The 16874-nt window shown below is 39.1% G+C and overlaps 1 protein-coding gene across 2 annotated transcripts in view; it reads right to left on the minus strand.

Annotated features, from left to right (window-relative positions):
- The window catches only part of dsd (attractin-like protein dsd), a 125478-nt gene that overhangs the window by 17729 nt on the left and 90875 nt on the right, over positions 1–16874 (minus strand). For both annotated transcript variants that reach the window (XM_071692735.1, XM_071692726.1), the window contains 6 exons: positions 15702–16028; positions 14430–14556; positions 9660–9857; positions 5354–5494; positions 4466–4612; positions 1884–2048 (listed from right to left, as the gene is read on the minus strand). In XM_071692735.1, the coding sequence (XP_071548836.1) occupies positions 1884–2048; positions 4466–4612; positions 5354–5494; positions 9660–9857; positions 14430–14556; positions 15702–16028 (1105 nt within the window). The remainder of the gene's footprint in view (positions 1–1883; positions 2049–4465; positions 4613–5353; positions 5495–9659; positions 9858–14429; positions 14557–15701; positions 16029–16874) is intronic.

Here is a 16874-nt window from a genome sequence, read left to right on the forward strand (position 1 = left end):
CGCAACCATACAACATTGTTGGAACCACTATTCCTTCAAACATACCCATTTTTGCTTTCCGAGATAATGTTCTCGACTTCCACACATTCTTCAAGGCTCCCAGAATTTTCGCCCCCTCCCCCACCCTATGATCCACTTCCGCTTCCATGGTTCCATCTGCTGCCAGATCCACTCCCAGATATCTAAAACACTTCACTTCCTCCAGTTTTTCTCCATTCAAACTCACCTCCCAATTGACTTGACCCTCAACCCTACTGTACCTAATAACCTTGCTCTTATTCACATTTACTCTTAACTTTCTTCTTTCACACACTTTACCAAACTCAGTCACCAGCTTCTGCAGTTTCTCACATGAATCAGCCACCAGCGCTGTATCATCAGCGAACAACAACTGACTCACTTCCCAAGCTCTCTCATCCCCAACAGACTTCATACTTGCCCCTCTTTCCAAAACTCTTGCATTCACCTCCCTAACAACCCCATCCATAAACAAATTAAACAACCATGGAGACATCACACACCCCTGCCGCAAACCTACATTCACTGAGAACCAATCACTTTCCTCTCTTCCTACACGTACACAAGCCTTACATCCTTGATAAAAACTTTTCACTGCTTCTAACAACTTGCCTCCCACACCATATATTCTTAATACCTTCCACAGAGCATCTCTATCAACTCTATCATATGCCTTCTCCAGATCCATAAATGCTACATATAAATCCATATGCTTTTCTAAGTATTTCTCACATACATTCTTCAAAGCAAACACCTGATCCACACATCCTCTACCACTTCTGAAACCACACTGCTCTTCCCCATTCTGATGCTCTGTACATGCCTTCACCCTCTCAATCAATACCCTCCCATATAATTTACCAGGAATACTCAACAAACTTATACCTCTGTAATTTGAGCACTCACTCTTATCCCCTTTGCCTTTGTACAATGGCACTATGCACGCATTCCGCCAATCCTCAGGCACCTCACCATGAGTCATACATACATTAAATAACCTTACCAACCAGTCAACAATACAGTCACCCCCTTTTTTAATAAATTCCACTGCAATACCATCCAAACCTGCTGCCTTGCCGGCTTTCATCTTCCGCAAAGCTTTTACTACCTCTTCTCTGTTTACCAAATCATTTTCCCTAACCCTCTCACTTTGCACACCACCTCGACCAAAACACCCTATATCTGCCACTCTATCATCAAACACATTCAACAAACCTTCAAAATACTCACTCCATCTCCTTCTCACATCATGACTACTTGTTATCACCTCCCCATTTGCGCCCTTCACTGAAGTTCCCATTTGCTCCCTTGTCTTACGCACTTTATTTACCTCCTTCAAGAACATCTTTTTATTCTCCCTAAAATTTAATGATACTCTCTCACCCCAACTCTCATTTGCCCTTTTTTTCACCTCTTGCACCTTTCTCTTGACCTCCTGTCTCTTTCTTTTATACATCTCCCACTCAATTGCATTTTTTCCCTGCAAAAATCGTCCAAATGCCTCTCTCTTCTCTTTCACTAATACTCTTACTTCTTCATCCCACCACTCACTACCCTTTCTAATCAACCCATCTCCCACTCTTCTCATGCCACAAGCATCTTTTGCGCAATCCACAATTACACAACAAATATCTTTTACTTTCCTTATAACTGTCTTCTGGTAAGATCTTATATATCTATTCTATGTCTATAGAGATAAATACCTGAAGAGAAGACAACAGACCGATTAGAAAAGGAGAAAACTATCTTACTGACAGGAGTCTGGGAATAACAATGGTTTACAACATTTCATTAATAAAACATGGTAAACTTGGAGAACACAGAAACATCAAAGGATTGACCATATCACAAGCAGCATTACTAACTTGTTTTTGCTGATATCTTGATTTTTGTCGCTTTGGAACAATATATGTCAAAGTCAGTGTCCACATCACTTTTGGTAGGTACATTGAAGAAGTTGATCTGCCGTATGTGACGATCCTCGTGCTTGGAAAGGTTGAAAGTGAACTGGTAGTCAATCTGAAGGTCATCTGCAGAATATGAAAAACATGAGAATATTAGCCAAAACAGGTATCACCAAGGCTGATGGCTCTTTCCTTCTGATCACTATACAATAAACATTCATATCATTACTATCATCATCCATCCCTAGGAACCCTTTTATGGAGCTCCTGCAGGTATAAGGCTGCACCCCACAACAAAACAAGGAAATGATATACTCCTTAGCGAAACTTTTCTCTTTTCCGTCTACTGATGATACAGCCTCTTTGAAGTAATGTCTCACTTGAGATGTAACAACCTGCAATTAAAGCATGATAACACCTACATGCTAGTTGGGATTGCAGATCAAACAGTATGATGATGATGATGATCATCATCATCATCATCATGTTTGGGTGTCTGCAAGGAGCGGACAGAAGACAAACAAGTAAGTGTAAAGTGTATTCAGTGTAAAAATTGCAATCTGGGAATGAGAGATCTTATGATATGCTGGAATGAGGGATCTTGTGATATGCTGAATCACCAGCATTCATAGTGCTAAAGAAGAAGGGGGTATCAAGAAAGCAGTCATAAAAAGGGTAACTCATATATGTCTGAAGAGTGTTGTTTAATATAGGTGTATGTTTGGTGGGGGCAGGGTTTAAGAGTTGGTTGGGAGAGTGGTAGCCTGGCAATTATCATGCCACTTCAATGTGTATAAGTTCTGACAATGTTGTATTTGTTGGAGAGAGGGGGTATCTGAGATTATAAGTTATCAAGGTGTAAAGCAGGGGTAAGGTTTTTTCATCTCTTGTTTGGGTTGGTCATGATTATAGAGTGGTACTGATGAGAGGGATCTTGTGCTGTTGCAAAGAATGTGAATGATCAACATATTAAAATGAGAAAGCATTAGAAGGATTTTTGTTTCAATGTGCTGTTGATGTATGCTTGCTGTTGCTGAGCAGCCGGTGATCATTCTGAGCGCCCTGTTATGGTTACTTGCAGCTTTGTCATATATGCATTTGAATGGCTGGATAACAGACAGGTGAGGCATAATCTAAAGAGAAGCAGATGAGCAGTTTGTTTAGTTACTAAAGGGTTCATTTTCCTGTCCAGTAAGTGTTTTGAGGGTGTTTAATTTTGTTTATGGCCTTCATGATGAAAAATGTAAAAGGGGAATGAACATTGTTTGAGTGTCTTGTGTGATGTCTAGTATAGTTGGAATCATGGCGAATGGAAGTGGTTGACCATTTAGTTTAAGGCTGTGGGAGGGTGCATTTTAGACTCATGTTTGTCTGGGGTTTAAGAAAGATACTGTAATTCTGTGAGGATGCTGACATTCTATTTTGAGAGCTATATTTCCAACTGCATTGTGTAGCACTGCATGTTTGCTGTTGTTTAAGGAATGTTATAGTACTGTGATATGATTATGAAGTTATCTGCATATAAGAAAACTTTAAGACTGTGGTTGACCTGAGGTGATGGCAAATCATGTCGAGAGAGACTCATGAAGGCTAGAGAAAACTGCTCCCTAGGAACACTTCTGAGCCTGAGAATTATGGATGTGAAACTTTCTTTTGCACCTTCATGAGGTAGTATATGGAAAAAATAACTATGCCTTCTAAGCAAACTATTTACTTAGCTTCTTATGTTCCATCAAAATGTGATAATACAGGAGGGAAGATTCTCCAGCTACTACCCCCACTCACCTGATTTCAACAAGATACAAGGTACCTTTCTTCTTCCTTTCAGTCTTGTTTGCCACTTCCCACACTAGGCAAGAAGTGACAGGAACAGATGAAAAAAAGGCCTCATTAGCTCATATCCATTCTCAAGGTATCACGTGTAATGCACTACAACCACAGCCCTCTATCCACAACCAGGCCCCACTGACCTTTCCATGGTCTCCTCCAGTTGCTTTATATGCTCTGGTTCAATCCACTGACAGTGCATCAGCCTTTATATACTACATCACTCTAATTTACTCTACCCTGTGCATGCCCTTCAGCCTCCACCCAAGGCACTTAAAATATTTTTCACTCCATCCTTCCATCTCCAATTTGGTCTCTCCCTTTCCTTGTCCCCTCCATTTCTAACATATATCCTCTTTGTCAATTTCTGTTTTCCAGCATTTTCTGTGGCTTGGCAATGGCCAGGTCCCAAGAATACTGGATTAAAGAGGTTCAACCTGTAATGTCAGAGGAGTCTTCCCACATCTGAATACAACGTACAGCAAGAGAGTCCAGCACAACGTTTAGGCTGATCATCTGCCTATCTATCTGTCTATCATCATACCTATCTATATCTCTGATGCCTGTACCCTCAAGGAACTCCCTCAAGGAGTGGCCACAGCAAAAGTCTCCATAATTGCTAAATATTCATACTTAAAGGGGTAAAAGGTTATCTGTATAACTATCATGAAGCCTCCAACCAGAGTTATCAATATAAAAACATAAGATTAACTTACAGAAACAAGATCCATGGAGAGGTTCACCCACGTAGTTGTTTTGTGTATCACAGCGTTCACAATGATCACCAGTTACCCCCTTGGTGTGGCAGTTACAGCGACCAGTTTCTCTATTACATGTGTCACCATGTTCATTGCACATACATGCTAAAATCAAAACAGAGACACAGAACAACCTTCATCAAAATATTATGTTTCTACATTATTCTATGATAGGGATAAAATATGTGTGCAAGATGTTATCATTATGCATAAATGATATTTCCATCATCTGGTACCAATAATGAAACACTTAAAAGACTGAGAATTTTAATGCATGAAAAACATTTTCAATCTGAGGTGGTGTTCTGCGAGCAATGAGATATCTTGGATATTTTAGGTGTTTGATCCCCTCTAACACCCCATCCAACAAATGGTATAGCATAAGCATTCTCCAACCATCAGTTATTACAAACCCATGGCAGAGGCAGCTCATTCATATGGGGCCAACCTTCAACCAATCACAGTTCACTGTAGTGAACCCATCTATTCTAGGGAAGTGACATACCTGCAAGCTGAGAATTTGGAGATTACATATATCACATAAAGTTTATTCATAAAAAACATCCAGTTGACACGTGATCCAAGAGAATCATAAGCTGCCAGGGAAGATCACTCCCTTGAAGTGATCTGGTCAGTGGCATCATTGCTGGAGCAGAGTCTGATTGGTTAAAGGTGGGCCCTAAATGGCCATGCAGCCACTACCATGGGTTCATGATTTGTGATGGGTGGGGAATGCTTGTGCTACCCCACTAGGTAGAGGTGATGTCAGAGGGAGCTAAGGCCAAAAATATCCAAGAGATATCTCACTGTTCACATGATAAATGGACAAAAGGGAAAAAAACTTACGTTTACAAAGTCCGCCATTTATGGGTCTTCCAAAAAACTTTTCAATGCAATGCTGACAGTGAGAACCACCAGTATTGTTGGCACAAGGCATAATGCACTGGCTACCATTTTCACACTTACTGTGCCCATTGCAGTTACACACTGAAAAAACAAGTCAGACAACATAATGCATGTAAAGGCATACCAAGTAAAAGTTCTTAAAATGCAAATAATTTGACATTCATAGCTGGAATTCACAATCATTAAGAAAACACACTGCTTTCAAAGATATTTCCCTAAATGAATAATGCAATCCAAAGCATGCTGTAATCAGTGATGAGCAGAGTCCAAAATAATTCAACAGATGAAATTCACATAATGGAAAATGTGAATTAAATGTTTAGCTGCCCATGTAATATTACAAGAAAACATCTCAAGCTAGAATATAAAAAATCATCTAATTCAGTACCAGTTTTAAAAGTACTGTAACTCACAATGTTTAGGGGAGTCATATGATTGCAATTCATTTCAGCCCAAGACCGAAATAAGAATTACTATTCCAAGTGGATTATAAAACATGCCTAAAATTGGCCCACTTTCATTCATGTCACTAACCTTGGCAGCATGCCACTGTGAGGTTAATTCTTATTAGCAGTGAATTTATATGCTCAGAGGCTCTTTATTAATTGTGGACATACTAATGTCTCTGCATTATGTACTCAGCGCTGTCACTAAATAAAGTTTGAATGCCCTGCATCTAAAAATTTCATGTAATCAACAGGAAAATGAATAAAGAAAATATGGAAGTAGATATCAATCTAAATGAAGATAGTACAATAAATCAAAGACTAGAAGTATGTTGGTTAAGATTTTGGAAAACTTATTTTTCTAAACCTAACAGTCTTTCGTACTTCAATGGGAAAAAATCAAGAACAAACAAACAGTGTCTCCTTTGCAAGCACACACTCTTTAGATGTCATGTACACTGCATCAAATCCAGAGCCCACTAATCACAGCCAAGCACAACAGATTACTCCATAATTTACCTTGGCCATTCATCCTAGTAGCACCATGTCACTTCCTATACACCACAACAGTTCAAAGCACTGTATTCCGTGCACATCTATTACCATCCTGCCTTTTCACACCCCAAAACCCTAAAGCCTCCTTTACTCCATCCTTCCATCTCCTTCTTGGTCTCCCCCACCACCTTGCTCACTCAAATTCAGACACATGTATTCTCTAGGTCAGTACTTCTTCAATCATCCTCTCCACAAGTGCAAACCACACTGGCTGGTCCTCCCAATCATACTATATTTACTATTAAACTTCTCTAAGACAATGTCATTTCTTATTCGATCAATATGCTGCATACCACATACCATCCTGAGGAATTTCCTTCCCAACAAATCAACCCTCATCTTTTCCTTTTCATTCAAGAGCTAAGACTCATATGCATATAACACTGGTGAGACTATTATACTATCCTCAACTCATCTTTGCCCTTACAGTCACAATTTTCCTTTCCCTTGCTCCCTCAAGTATCCAGTCTCCATGGTTTGTCAATTCCTAAGTAACTAAGCATTCCACTTCCTCCAGATCCTCTCCAATGAAGTGCAGCACAATCGAACCATCCTTACTGCACCACATGACCATACTTTTGTTCACATTACTTTTCAGCTTTCTCCTTTTACTACACAACCAAATTCCGTCATGAGCTTCTGCAGCTTCCTCTAAAGTCTGCTACAAGAGCATTGTCACCTGCAAACAACTTCAGACTCAACTCTGCCCCCCCTCCAAAACACACACACACACACACACACACAAGACCTAGTAGACTTACTACTTGCTCAAAAGCCCTTATATTTGTCTCCCTCGCCAAACCATCCATGAAAAGATCAAACGGCCATGGTGGCATCACACATCGTCAATCCATACACATCAGCCTTCCTCCATGCACCCTGCTTTAATCCCCTGGAAAACACTCCATACTGTGGTCTGCACCTTTGCTTAATATATGTAACACCTTCCATAATGCGCCTCTGTTAGCCCTATCATATGCATTCTCCAGATTCCTGAAGGAGATGGAATGAGTATTTTGAAGGTTTGTTGAATGTGTCTGATGACAGAGTGGCAGATATAGGGTGTTTTGGTCGAGGTGGTGTGCAAAGTGAGAGGGTTAGGGAAAATGATTTGGTAAACAGAGAAGAGGTAGTAAAAGCTTTGCGGAAGATGAAAGCCGGCAAGGCAGCAGGTTTGGATGGTATTGCAGTGGAATTTATTAAAAAAGGGGGTGACTGTATTGTTGACTGGTTGGTAAGGTTATTTAATGTATGTATGACTCATGGTGAGGTGCCTGAGGATTGGCGGAATGCGTGCATAGTGCCATTGTACAAAGGCAAAGGGGATAAGAGTGAGTGCTCAAATTACAGAGGTATAAGTTTGTTGAGTATTCCTGGTAAATTATATGGGAGGGTATTGATCGAGAGGGTGAAGGCATGTACAGAGCATCAGATTGGGGAAGAGCAGTGCGGTTTCAGAAGTGGTAGAGGATGTGTGGATCAGGTGTTTGCTTTGAAGAATGTATGTGAGAAATACTTAGAAAAGCAAATGGATTTGTATGTAGCATTTATGGATCTGGAGAAGGCATATGATAGAGTTGATAGAGATGCTCTGTGGAAGGTATTAAGAATATATGGTGTGGGAGGCAAGTTGTTAGAAGCAGTAAAAAGTTTTTATCGAGGATGTAAGGCATGTGTACGTGTAGGAAGAGAGGAAAGTGATTGGTTCTCAGTGAATGTAGGTTTGCGGCAGGGGTGTGTGATGTCTCCATGGTTGTTTAATTTGTTTATGGATGGGGTTGTAAGGGAGGTAAATGCAAGAGTCCTGGAAAGAGGGGCAAGTATGAAGTCTGTTGGGGATGAGAGAGCTTGGGAAGTGAGTCAGTTGTTGTTCGCTGATGATACAGCGCTGGTGGCTGATTCATGTGAGAAACTGCAGAAGCTGGTGACTGAGTTTGGTAAAGTGTGTGGAAGAAGAAAGTTGAGAGTAAATGTGAATAAGAGCAAGGTTATTAGGTACAGTAGGGGTGAGGGTCAAGTCAATTGGGAGGTGAGTTTGAATGGAGAAAAACTGGAGGAAGTGAAGTGTTTTAGATATCTGGGAGTGGATCTGTCAGCGGATGGAACCATGGAAGCGGAAGTGGATCATAGGGTGGGGGAGGGGGCGAAAATTTTGGGAGCCTTGAAAAATGTGTGGAAGTCGAGAACATTATCTCGGAAAGCGAAAATGGGTATGTTTGAGGGAATAGTGGTTCCAACAATGTTGTATGGTTGCGAGGCGTGGGCTATGGATAGAGATGTGCGCAGGAGGATGGATGTGCTGGAAATGAGATGTTTGAGGACAATGTGTGGTGTGAGGTGGTTTGATCGAGTAAGTAACGTAAGGGTAAGAGAGATGTGTGGAAATAAAAAGAGCGTGGTTGAGAGAGCAGAAGAGGGTGTTTTGAAATGGTTTGGGCACATGGAGAGAATGAGTGAGGAGAGATTGACCAAGAGGATATATGTGTCGGAGGTGGAGGGAACGAGGAGAAGAGGGAGACCAAATTGGAGGTGGAAAGATGGAGTGAAAAAGATTTTGTGTGATCGGGGCCTGAACATGCAGGAGGGTGAAAGGAGGGCAAGGAATAGAGTGAATTGGAGTCATGTGGTATACAGGGGTTGACGTGCTGTCAGTGGATTGAATCAAGGCATGTGAAGCGTCTGGGGTAAACCATGGAAAGCTGTGTAGGTATGTATATTTGCGTGTGTGGACGTGTGTATGTACATGTGTATGGGGGGGGGGGCCATTTCTTTCGTCTGTTTCCTTGCGCTACCTCGCAAACGCGGGAGACAGCGACAAAGTATAAAAAAAAAAAAAAAAAAAAAAAAAAAGATTCCTGAATGCTACACACAAGTCATTATAAGTTTTCTCACTCAGAAACATCTGGTCCACACATCTTCCACCTCTTCTAAAACAACATTATTCCTTTCCAATCAACTGCTCTGAGCAAAACACAACCCAATCAATCAACATTCTTTCAAACACCTTACTAAGTACCCTCCATAGACTTCACTCAGATATTCAAACATTCATTTTTGTCCCCTTTGCTTTTTTGTGTCAGTGTTACACAAGCACTTAAACAGTACCTCATCTTGGGCCACATGCGTGTCAAACATCATGACTAACCAGCTTTCCTCTTACATTCACTTTAATACAAACATGTACAAGGGCATTCTGAAAAACTAATTTAGTTTCAAAATATTTGCTATATCAAAAATACACTTACAAGGGCAATCTGTGAAGAACCAATTTGACTTGGGACATTTGTTCTTCTGTGTTACACCTGTGACTGGATTGATAGGGCCACGCTGTCCTCCCTCCATGCATGTTCCAATGCCTGTTCCACTCCCATCATCACACCAGCCACATGCCACATCTGCCTGACAATCTTTGCATGTCTGGTGAATGCTGCATCGACTTACACCTACAGAAATTTGGTTAAAAATTAGGATGCAAAAGGTATACATAATAATTAGATTTGTGAATGCTTTCCCAAACACATTATTCACTGCCTGAATGCCATACAGAATTGTAATTATCTATCTAATCATCATCTTCAACTCTTAAAGTCTGCCACATTTACATAAGTTGGATCAAGAGCATATCACCTCTCAGTTCATCATATATATTGTCACTATATATCCAGTTTGCTACTGTAAACAAAAGAATTTGGTATTTACATATATATGCTCCTTACATTTTCATTAAGAACCCCAAATTGATCTATCAGGTGAAACTAAAATAATTCACATCACCACTTCATACAATAAACCACCTACACAGCACACATTCCCCCATTATCATCATCTAAAATATCTTTAATCTTAAAAAATTTATCTTCTGCATCTACTTACCTCTTTCATAATCTCTCTATTCTCCTTGTAACTTCAACCACATTACCATAAAGCATTACTACCTTATCATCTGCCACATGATTAACATGAACAAAAGATCTTAAAAGGCTTCCATTTATGCCTTTCTAATTATTTCTTTTTCTTCAAACCACAAACTTCTCTCACAACTTCATTCTTTGCACTACAGTATATAATTTTGTTAATCCTAAATATTTTGTGCATATTATCTGCCTTTGCTCCAATACTCTTATTTCCCACCTATGAAATGAACCCTGTAAGCATCTGAAACAGCAGTGTACTTGTTCAGTGGGAGGGTCAAATCACCATTTCAACCCTAAAATAGGGTGTACCCATGAAAGATTCACCATTCTTTGACCAACATAGTACTTATAAGCCAGTTGAAGCTCATCCAGTGAGAATCAAAAACTTTAGTGGAGCCTGTCACGTCTATGATGTCATAGTGTAGTGGCATGTTAGTGACAAGATGGCATCCTAACTCATCACCTGGAGTCATCCATCAAAGACACATTTGGACAACCTAAGAAAACTTAAATACAAAATAGAATTCAGTGGGGTATTCATCAAATGAGATCAATCACAATAACAGAGGGAGAGAGAAAAAAACAGAGTACAGTAAAAAGACAAAACACTGGGGATGCCAAATGAGGCAAGAGGATGAAGCAGACCTGCCAGCACTGTACAGATGTGAAGAGTTTTAAGAGGTGGGAATGTTAAACTGAAATGAATCTATACAAACGTTGAAAGATTCGCAGTTGATGGTAAAGAGCCGGAAGTCTGGGAGTGCATGAGGGAAATTGCACCTGATATTGGTGTAATCATGAAAATGAAGCTTACAGAAGAGATAAGATCTCATATGTTTCTGCCTAAAAGGGTACATAATGCTAAGGAGAACATTATCTCAGAAAGCAAAAATGGGTATGTTTGAAGGAATAGTGGTTCCAACAATGTTGTATGGTTGCGAGGCATGGGCTATGGATAGAGTTGTGCGCACGAGGGTGGATGTGCTGGAAATGAGATGTTTGAGGACAATATGTGGTGTGAGGTGGTTTGATTGAGTAAGTAATGTAAGGGTAAGAGAGATGTGTGGATATAAAAAGAGTGTGGTAGACAGAGCAGAACAGGGTGTTTTGAAATGGTTTGGGCACATGGAGAGAATGAGTGAGGAAAGATTAACCAAGAGCATATATGTGTCGGAGGTGGAGGGAACAAGGAGAAGTGGGAGACCAAATTGGAGGTGGAAAGAGGGAGTGAAAAAGATTATGAGAGATCAGGGCTTGAACATGCAAGAGGGTGAAAGGCGGGCAGGGAATAGAGTGAATTGGATCGATGTGGTTTACCGGGGTCGATGTGCTGTCAATGGATTGAATCAGGGCATGTGAAGCGTCTGGGGTAAACCATGGAAAGTTCTGTGGGGCCTGGATGTGGAAAGGGAGCTGTGGTTTCGGGCATTATTACATGACAGCTAGAGACTGAGTGTGAATGAATGGGGCCTTTGTTGTCTTTTCCTAGCACTACCTCGCACACATGAGGGGGGAGGGGGATGTTATTCCATGTGTGGCGAGGTGGCGATGGAAATAAATAAAGGTAGACAGTATGAATCATGGACATGTGTATATATGTATATGTCTGTGTGTGTATATATATATGTGTACATTGAGATGTATAGGTATGTATATTTGCGTGTGTGGACGTGTATGTATATACATGTATATAGGGGTGGGTTGGGCCATTTCTTTCGTCTGTTTCCTTGCGCTACCTCACAAACGCGGGAGACAGCGACAAAGCAAAATAACAATAATAAAAAATGCTAAGGAGAAAAAGAGATGACAATGGAGGATAGGCTTAACACTCTTTATAACAGATAGCCATAAGTTTCAGGAAATAATGGGAGATGGCACATTCAGAAAATATACCATGGGAAGAATAACAGAAGGAAAGAGATGCATCATGGAGTTGATATTTCATAAACCTCCAAAGGATTGCAACAATCCAGAAAAAACACAAAATGATAACAACTGAAGGAGCAATCACAGTGGTATAGAAGCCAGCAAAACACTTCTCAGGGACGGTAAAGTATTGATTATAGATTTCATACACACAGAGATAGATGAGGAGGATTTTAAATTTTCATAATGACAGGGAGTTTGAGAGACAAATCTTTATAATGTATATGTACTGAAAAAGTTCCTTTACCATGATGTCAGCGAACACATTCTGATGAAGGAGACCAATATACAATCATTGCTTGATCTTATCCTCACATATACATGAAAAAAGTTCAAAATTTGATAAGAAAAAAAAAGGATGTTAAGAAGTACTTTTATAGTATAAGAGTGATGGATGAATGGAACTGAATGACTAAAGAAATGGTTCATGCAGACAGCATACATAAATTTATGTTGTACAATAGTAGAGACTGTTCAAGAGATGGGGCCCCAAGAGTGTAAAACTTCTTCCCTAGTCAATACAAACAGGTAATTACACACACACACACACACACACACACACACACACACACACACACATACCAAAACTGTGAAATACATATACATCAACCCCTATTCAATGCTTGAGAGACTGGCCTATACAAACGACTATGCAATGAAAAGGTTTAAAATAATCCCATCCACCACGGAGCATGTTATGGATCAATAATGCACTGGAGATGGTGTATTACAAACGATTACATCAAAATACTATTTTGAGGCTGTTTGTGATAGTGGAGGATATCAGAAACTCACAAAACTGTGTGGCACAAAAGCCTGCAAACTGTCAAAGTTAATACAGAAACAAAAATGATGAACTTAAAGCAAAACATTTATCAATTTTACTACTATATGTCTACAGTACCACTTTCAATCACTCTAACCAGTCAATCACTTCATATGTTAACAATCCTGCTGAAGAAAAAATACTTTGCCTCATTCAAGGTAAACCATTTGCCCACAAGTTTGTATCCATTACTATAATTGAAATAAAGCAAATTAAGTCTTAATTAGCTTGTTAAATCAAAATTATCAAAGCCTTTGATACTTCTGAGTACTTATACTAGTTTATTTCTTAACAATCTCTTTTCTAAGCTAAACAGATTCAAGTCTTTTAGTTGGATTTCACAAGATCTGTTTCTCAGTCCAGAAACCAACTTGGGTGCTTAGCAATGTACTCTCTCAACTCTGACTACATCTATCTTTCAAACAAGATACCCAAAACAGAACACAATATTCAAGATGGGGATGCACAAATGAACAGTAAAGATTAAGGATGACTTCCATAGTCTTAAATATAAAATCCCAACCTATGAGCCCAAGAATCTTGTTCCCTTTTCACTGTTTCTATGCACTGTTTACTTGGTTTTAGGTAACCACAGATTATCATGCTCAAGAAATTTCCCTGTTTACCTTTTGGTGTTCAAAGGAGTTTATAATGTAACATACCTTTTTGCTTTTACTGTCAATATGCAAAATTTTGCACTTATCAATATTCAAATTAATTTACCACCTATAAGCCCAGTCCATCAGTTTGTCTATGTATAACTTTGAAGTTGCAGACATTCAAGTTCATTTGCAGCTTTATTTTCCTCCTTAGTATCATCTGTGAATTCTGATATCTTGCAATGCAGCTCATTATCAGTATCATTAATATCTATAAAACAGAGAACCAGTCTCAAGACTGATCCTTGTGACACACTACTCGTTATGTCTAACCATTCTAGGGCTCAATCATTGATCAGAACTCTTTGTTAACAGTCAGTCAACAAATTTCTTGTCCACAAAAGTAAAATCCCACCAAGTGAGTCAAATTTTGCCAATAACCTTTGATGAGGAACTTAGTCAAATGCTTTCTGAAAATTTACATGATATGAACTACTTTACTTTGATCATATACATTGATTATGTTGCATTATAAAAGGTTTCAAATTGATAACATCCTTTAATGAAAGCAGTGCACTAAACACTGAAAGTTACTACTTATCTTAACAGATTACATTCAACCAGTTGCAGCTACACTAGGTAACTTAGAATATTAATATGATCACTGATGAAAGTATGTGAAAGAGAAAGCAGAATAATTATAACCATAGGAAGTAAGCCACAGGCACTTCTATACAGGAATTTTCTTACCTGGCTCAACACCCATACATCTTTTGGCTTCTGTAGTCCATTCTCTGCACTGTCCATATGGGAAACTGACCAAATATGAGTTGTTATTGACACAGCGCTGCTGATTGAAGCACCACATACATGAACCCTACAGACAACATTAACAAAGTTTTAGTAAAACAAATCAGTTTCTAATTCTTAGAAGGAAAAACAAAACGGACCATCAAATTTCACTTTACGCTAAGCATATATATCAATCCTAAGTTGCAAATGGAAGGGATAATGTATCAATATATGGTGGTAAAAACAAGAAATATTTTTGAGAACAAAAGCCATAGATATAACTACTCGAAGTAAAATCCTCCTATGGTAATCTGATTATAGACTGAAATGGATTTGTTCTACGTTATACTGGGAGTTGTGGGGCCAGGAGAGTGTATCTGTTGCTGTTTGCAGATGACAGCTCTGGTGGTAGACTTATGAGAAAACTTCAAACTGGGGTTCACTAATTCTTTTAACATGATCAATCACTTTCCATAAACCTTGCAAACTATGCCATGATAACTTATTCCTATATAATTCTTAAATTTCCTTTTAATCCCTGTCCTTAGTACAGTGGGGCAATATCCACCTTTGTCCAACTGTCAAGCACCAAACCAAACATTTTGAAAATCAAAACATTTTACTAGTAAGAGGCAACAACAAGCATTACATCCAATATATACTCTTCCATCTGAAGGATGCAATCTCAGGTGACAAATTATATATGCTGTTATATCTTTGTTCAAAAAGAATCCTCATGCCTAATCTGAAGTATGAAGATGGACAGTTATCAAAAGAATTGGAGAACATGAATCACCTTACTCCAAGCATGAAAAATGGGTAATGAAACACAAAAATGAAGAAAGACAGCATACATAGAGTAGGAATCCTCTTTCCTTTCAAATGAAGTACTCCTATTTCCTTAAGAGTAAGAAGCAACTGCTTCATATAGATATCAAGATAAAAATATATAACCAAGATGCAGGATTTTTTGCTACATTCTGAGCACTTCTAATAGTTTCCCTTTTTCTGAGCATACTGACAGTCAGTTACCACAACAAAGGAGAAAGTCTTGCATGCAGCACCTAATTATTCTAAGAGGAAGAAGAATGCATATGATACAAGTGGACAAGCAAACACCAAAATAATATAAAGTATTTCAAAGTCCTGTCTTGTTTCCTTACTCTTCATTCTGTTACCTATAAAATGTCCCTCAATAAAGTTTTTGAAATGTAATAATACATTCATTACTTTTGTTGCTGTGCAGTTGGAACACGATGATCTCTCAGCACATGTTGGCTCACACTTCCTAAGAGGATGCAGTGCATTCCGGATACCACTCGTTACTGGTGACTGATGATCAGGCTGGTCAACAGGGTGAGTGCTGGGAATATCTTCCGATGTAAGGCTGGGGCCTGCTTCTTCCACATCCCCAGTTGATGATGTTCTATTGGGTGCAGCAACACATAGGTGCTCCACCCAGTCACAATGGTGGTGATCTCGGCATAGTGGACAAGTGGTGAGAGATTTGCAACGCGACCGCAAACTGTCCTCACAACCTTCTCCACTGGCTACGCCCTAAGCAAACATAGTGAAATAAAAAAGTGTAAAATGTAAATTTGTCTGTATAAATGTCTCAGTTTAGCACAATATATTAATTCATGTCAATAACCCATTCACTGAACAAGGTGATTGCAATTAGTTCTTTAATACTTTGATTCCTTTACTTTTCCTTCTCTGAGACTTAAAGTAAGAATCTCAATAAAATTTACCAAAGCGATGGCAAGGTTAGATAGATACAGTTTATATGAATGCAATAATTCTGTATGAACACAAGAATAATCATAATCAACTGATAAACAGAGTTGGCTGCTTTTTTTTTTTTTGTGTGTGTGTGTGTAATGTTTTGGGCTAATGTGTGTCTAAATATAATGATACCATCCATACATGTTGCAATCTTTACAAATATTATGCAACAAACAACAGAGTAATCAAAACCATCCTTCATAAGGCCATCTATCTTATCAGTGACCAAGCAAATTTAGATAAAGTGTCATCCCACGAATTGTAAGGTAAATGGTAAACCAGACTCCTCAGAGACAAAGATGCAACTCCCAAGGCTCAGACAGAGGATAGAGGTGCCTTTCAGCCATGTCTTCCTAAAGAAGGAGTTCAAGCTAGAGAATTAACAACCCAGTACAGGTTTAGGGTACTCAAGGACAATGTGGAGGATGATCCTAAAGCTGTATCATCCTGGTTCAAAATCCATGAGAGGGTAGTTAAATCAGGATTACTGCCCAGATATGATGTAAACTAATACACTCAAAAGTAGGATGCTGGATACAAATATGAGAGTTAAATCTCTCTGAAGGGAAGAGAAAGAAACAGGGAAGTCTACCACGGCAGAGTTTTAAGCAAGAATAG

The sequence above is a fragment of the Panulirus ornatus genome, chromosome 4 (genome assembly GCF_036320965.1).
Source record: "Panulirus ornatus isolate Po-2019 chromosome 4, ASM3632096v1, whole genome shotgun sequence".
Lineage (NCBI taxonomy): Eukaryota > Metazoa > Arthropoda > Malacostraca > Decapoda > Palinuridae > Panulirus > Panulirus ornatus.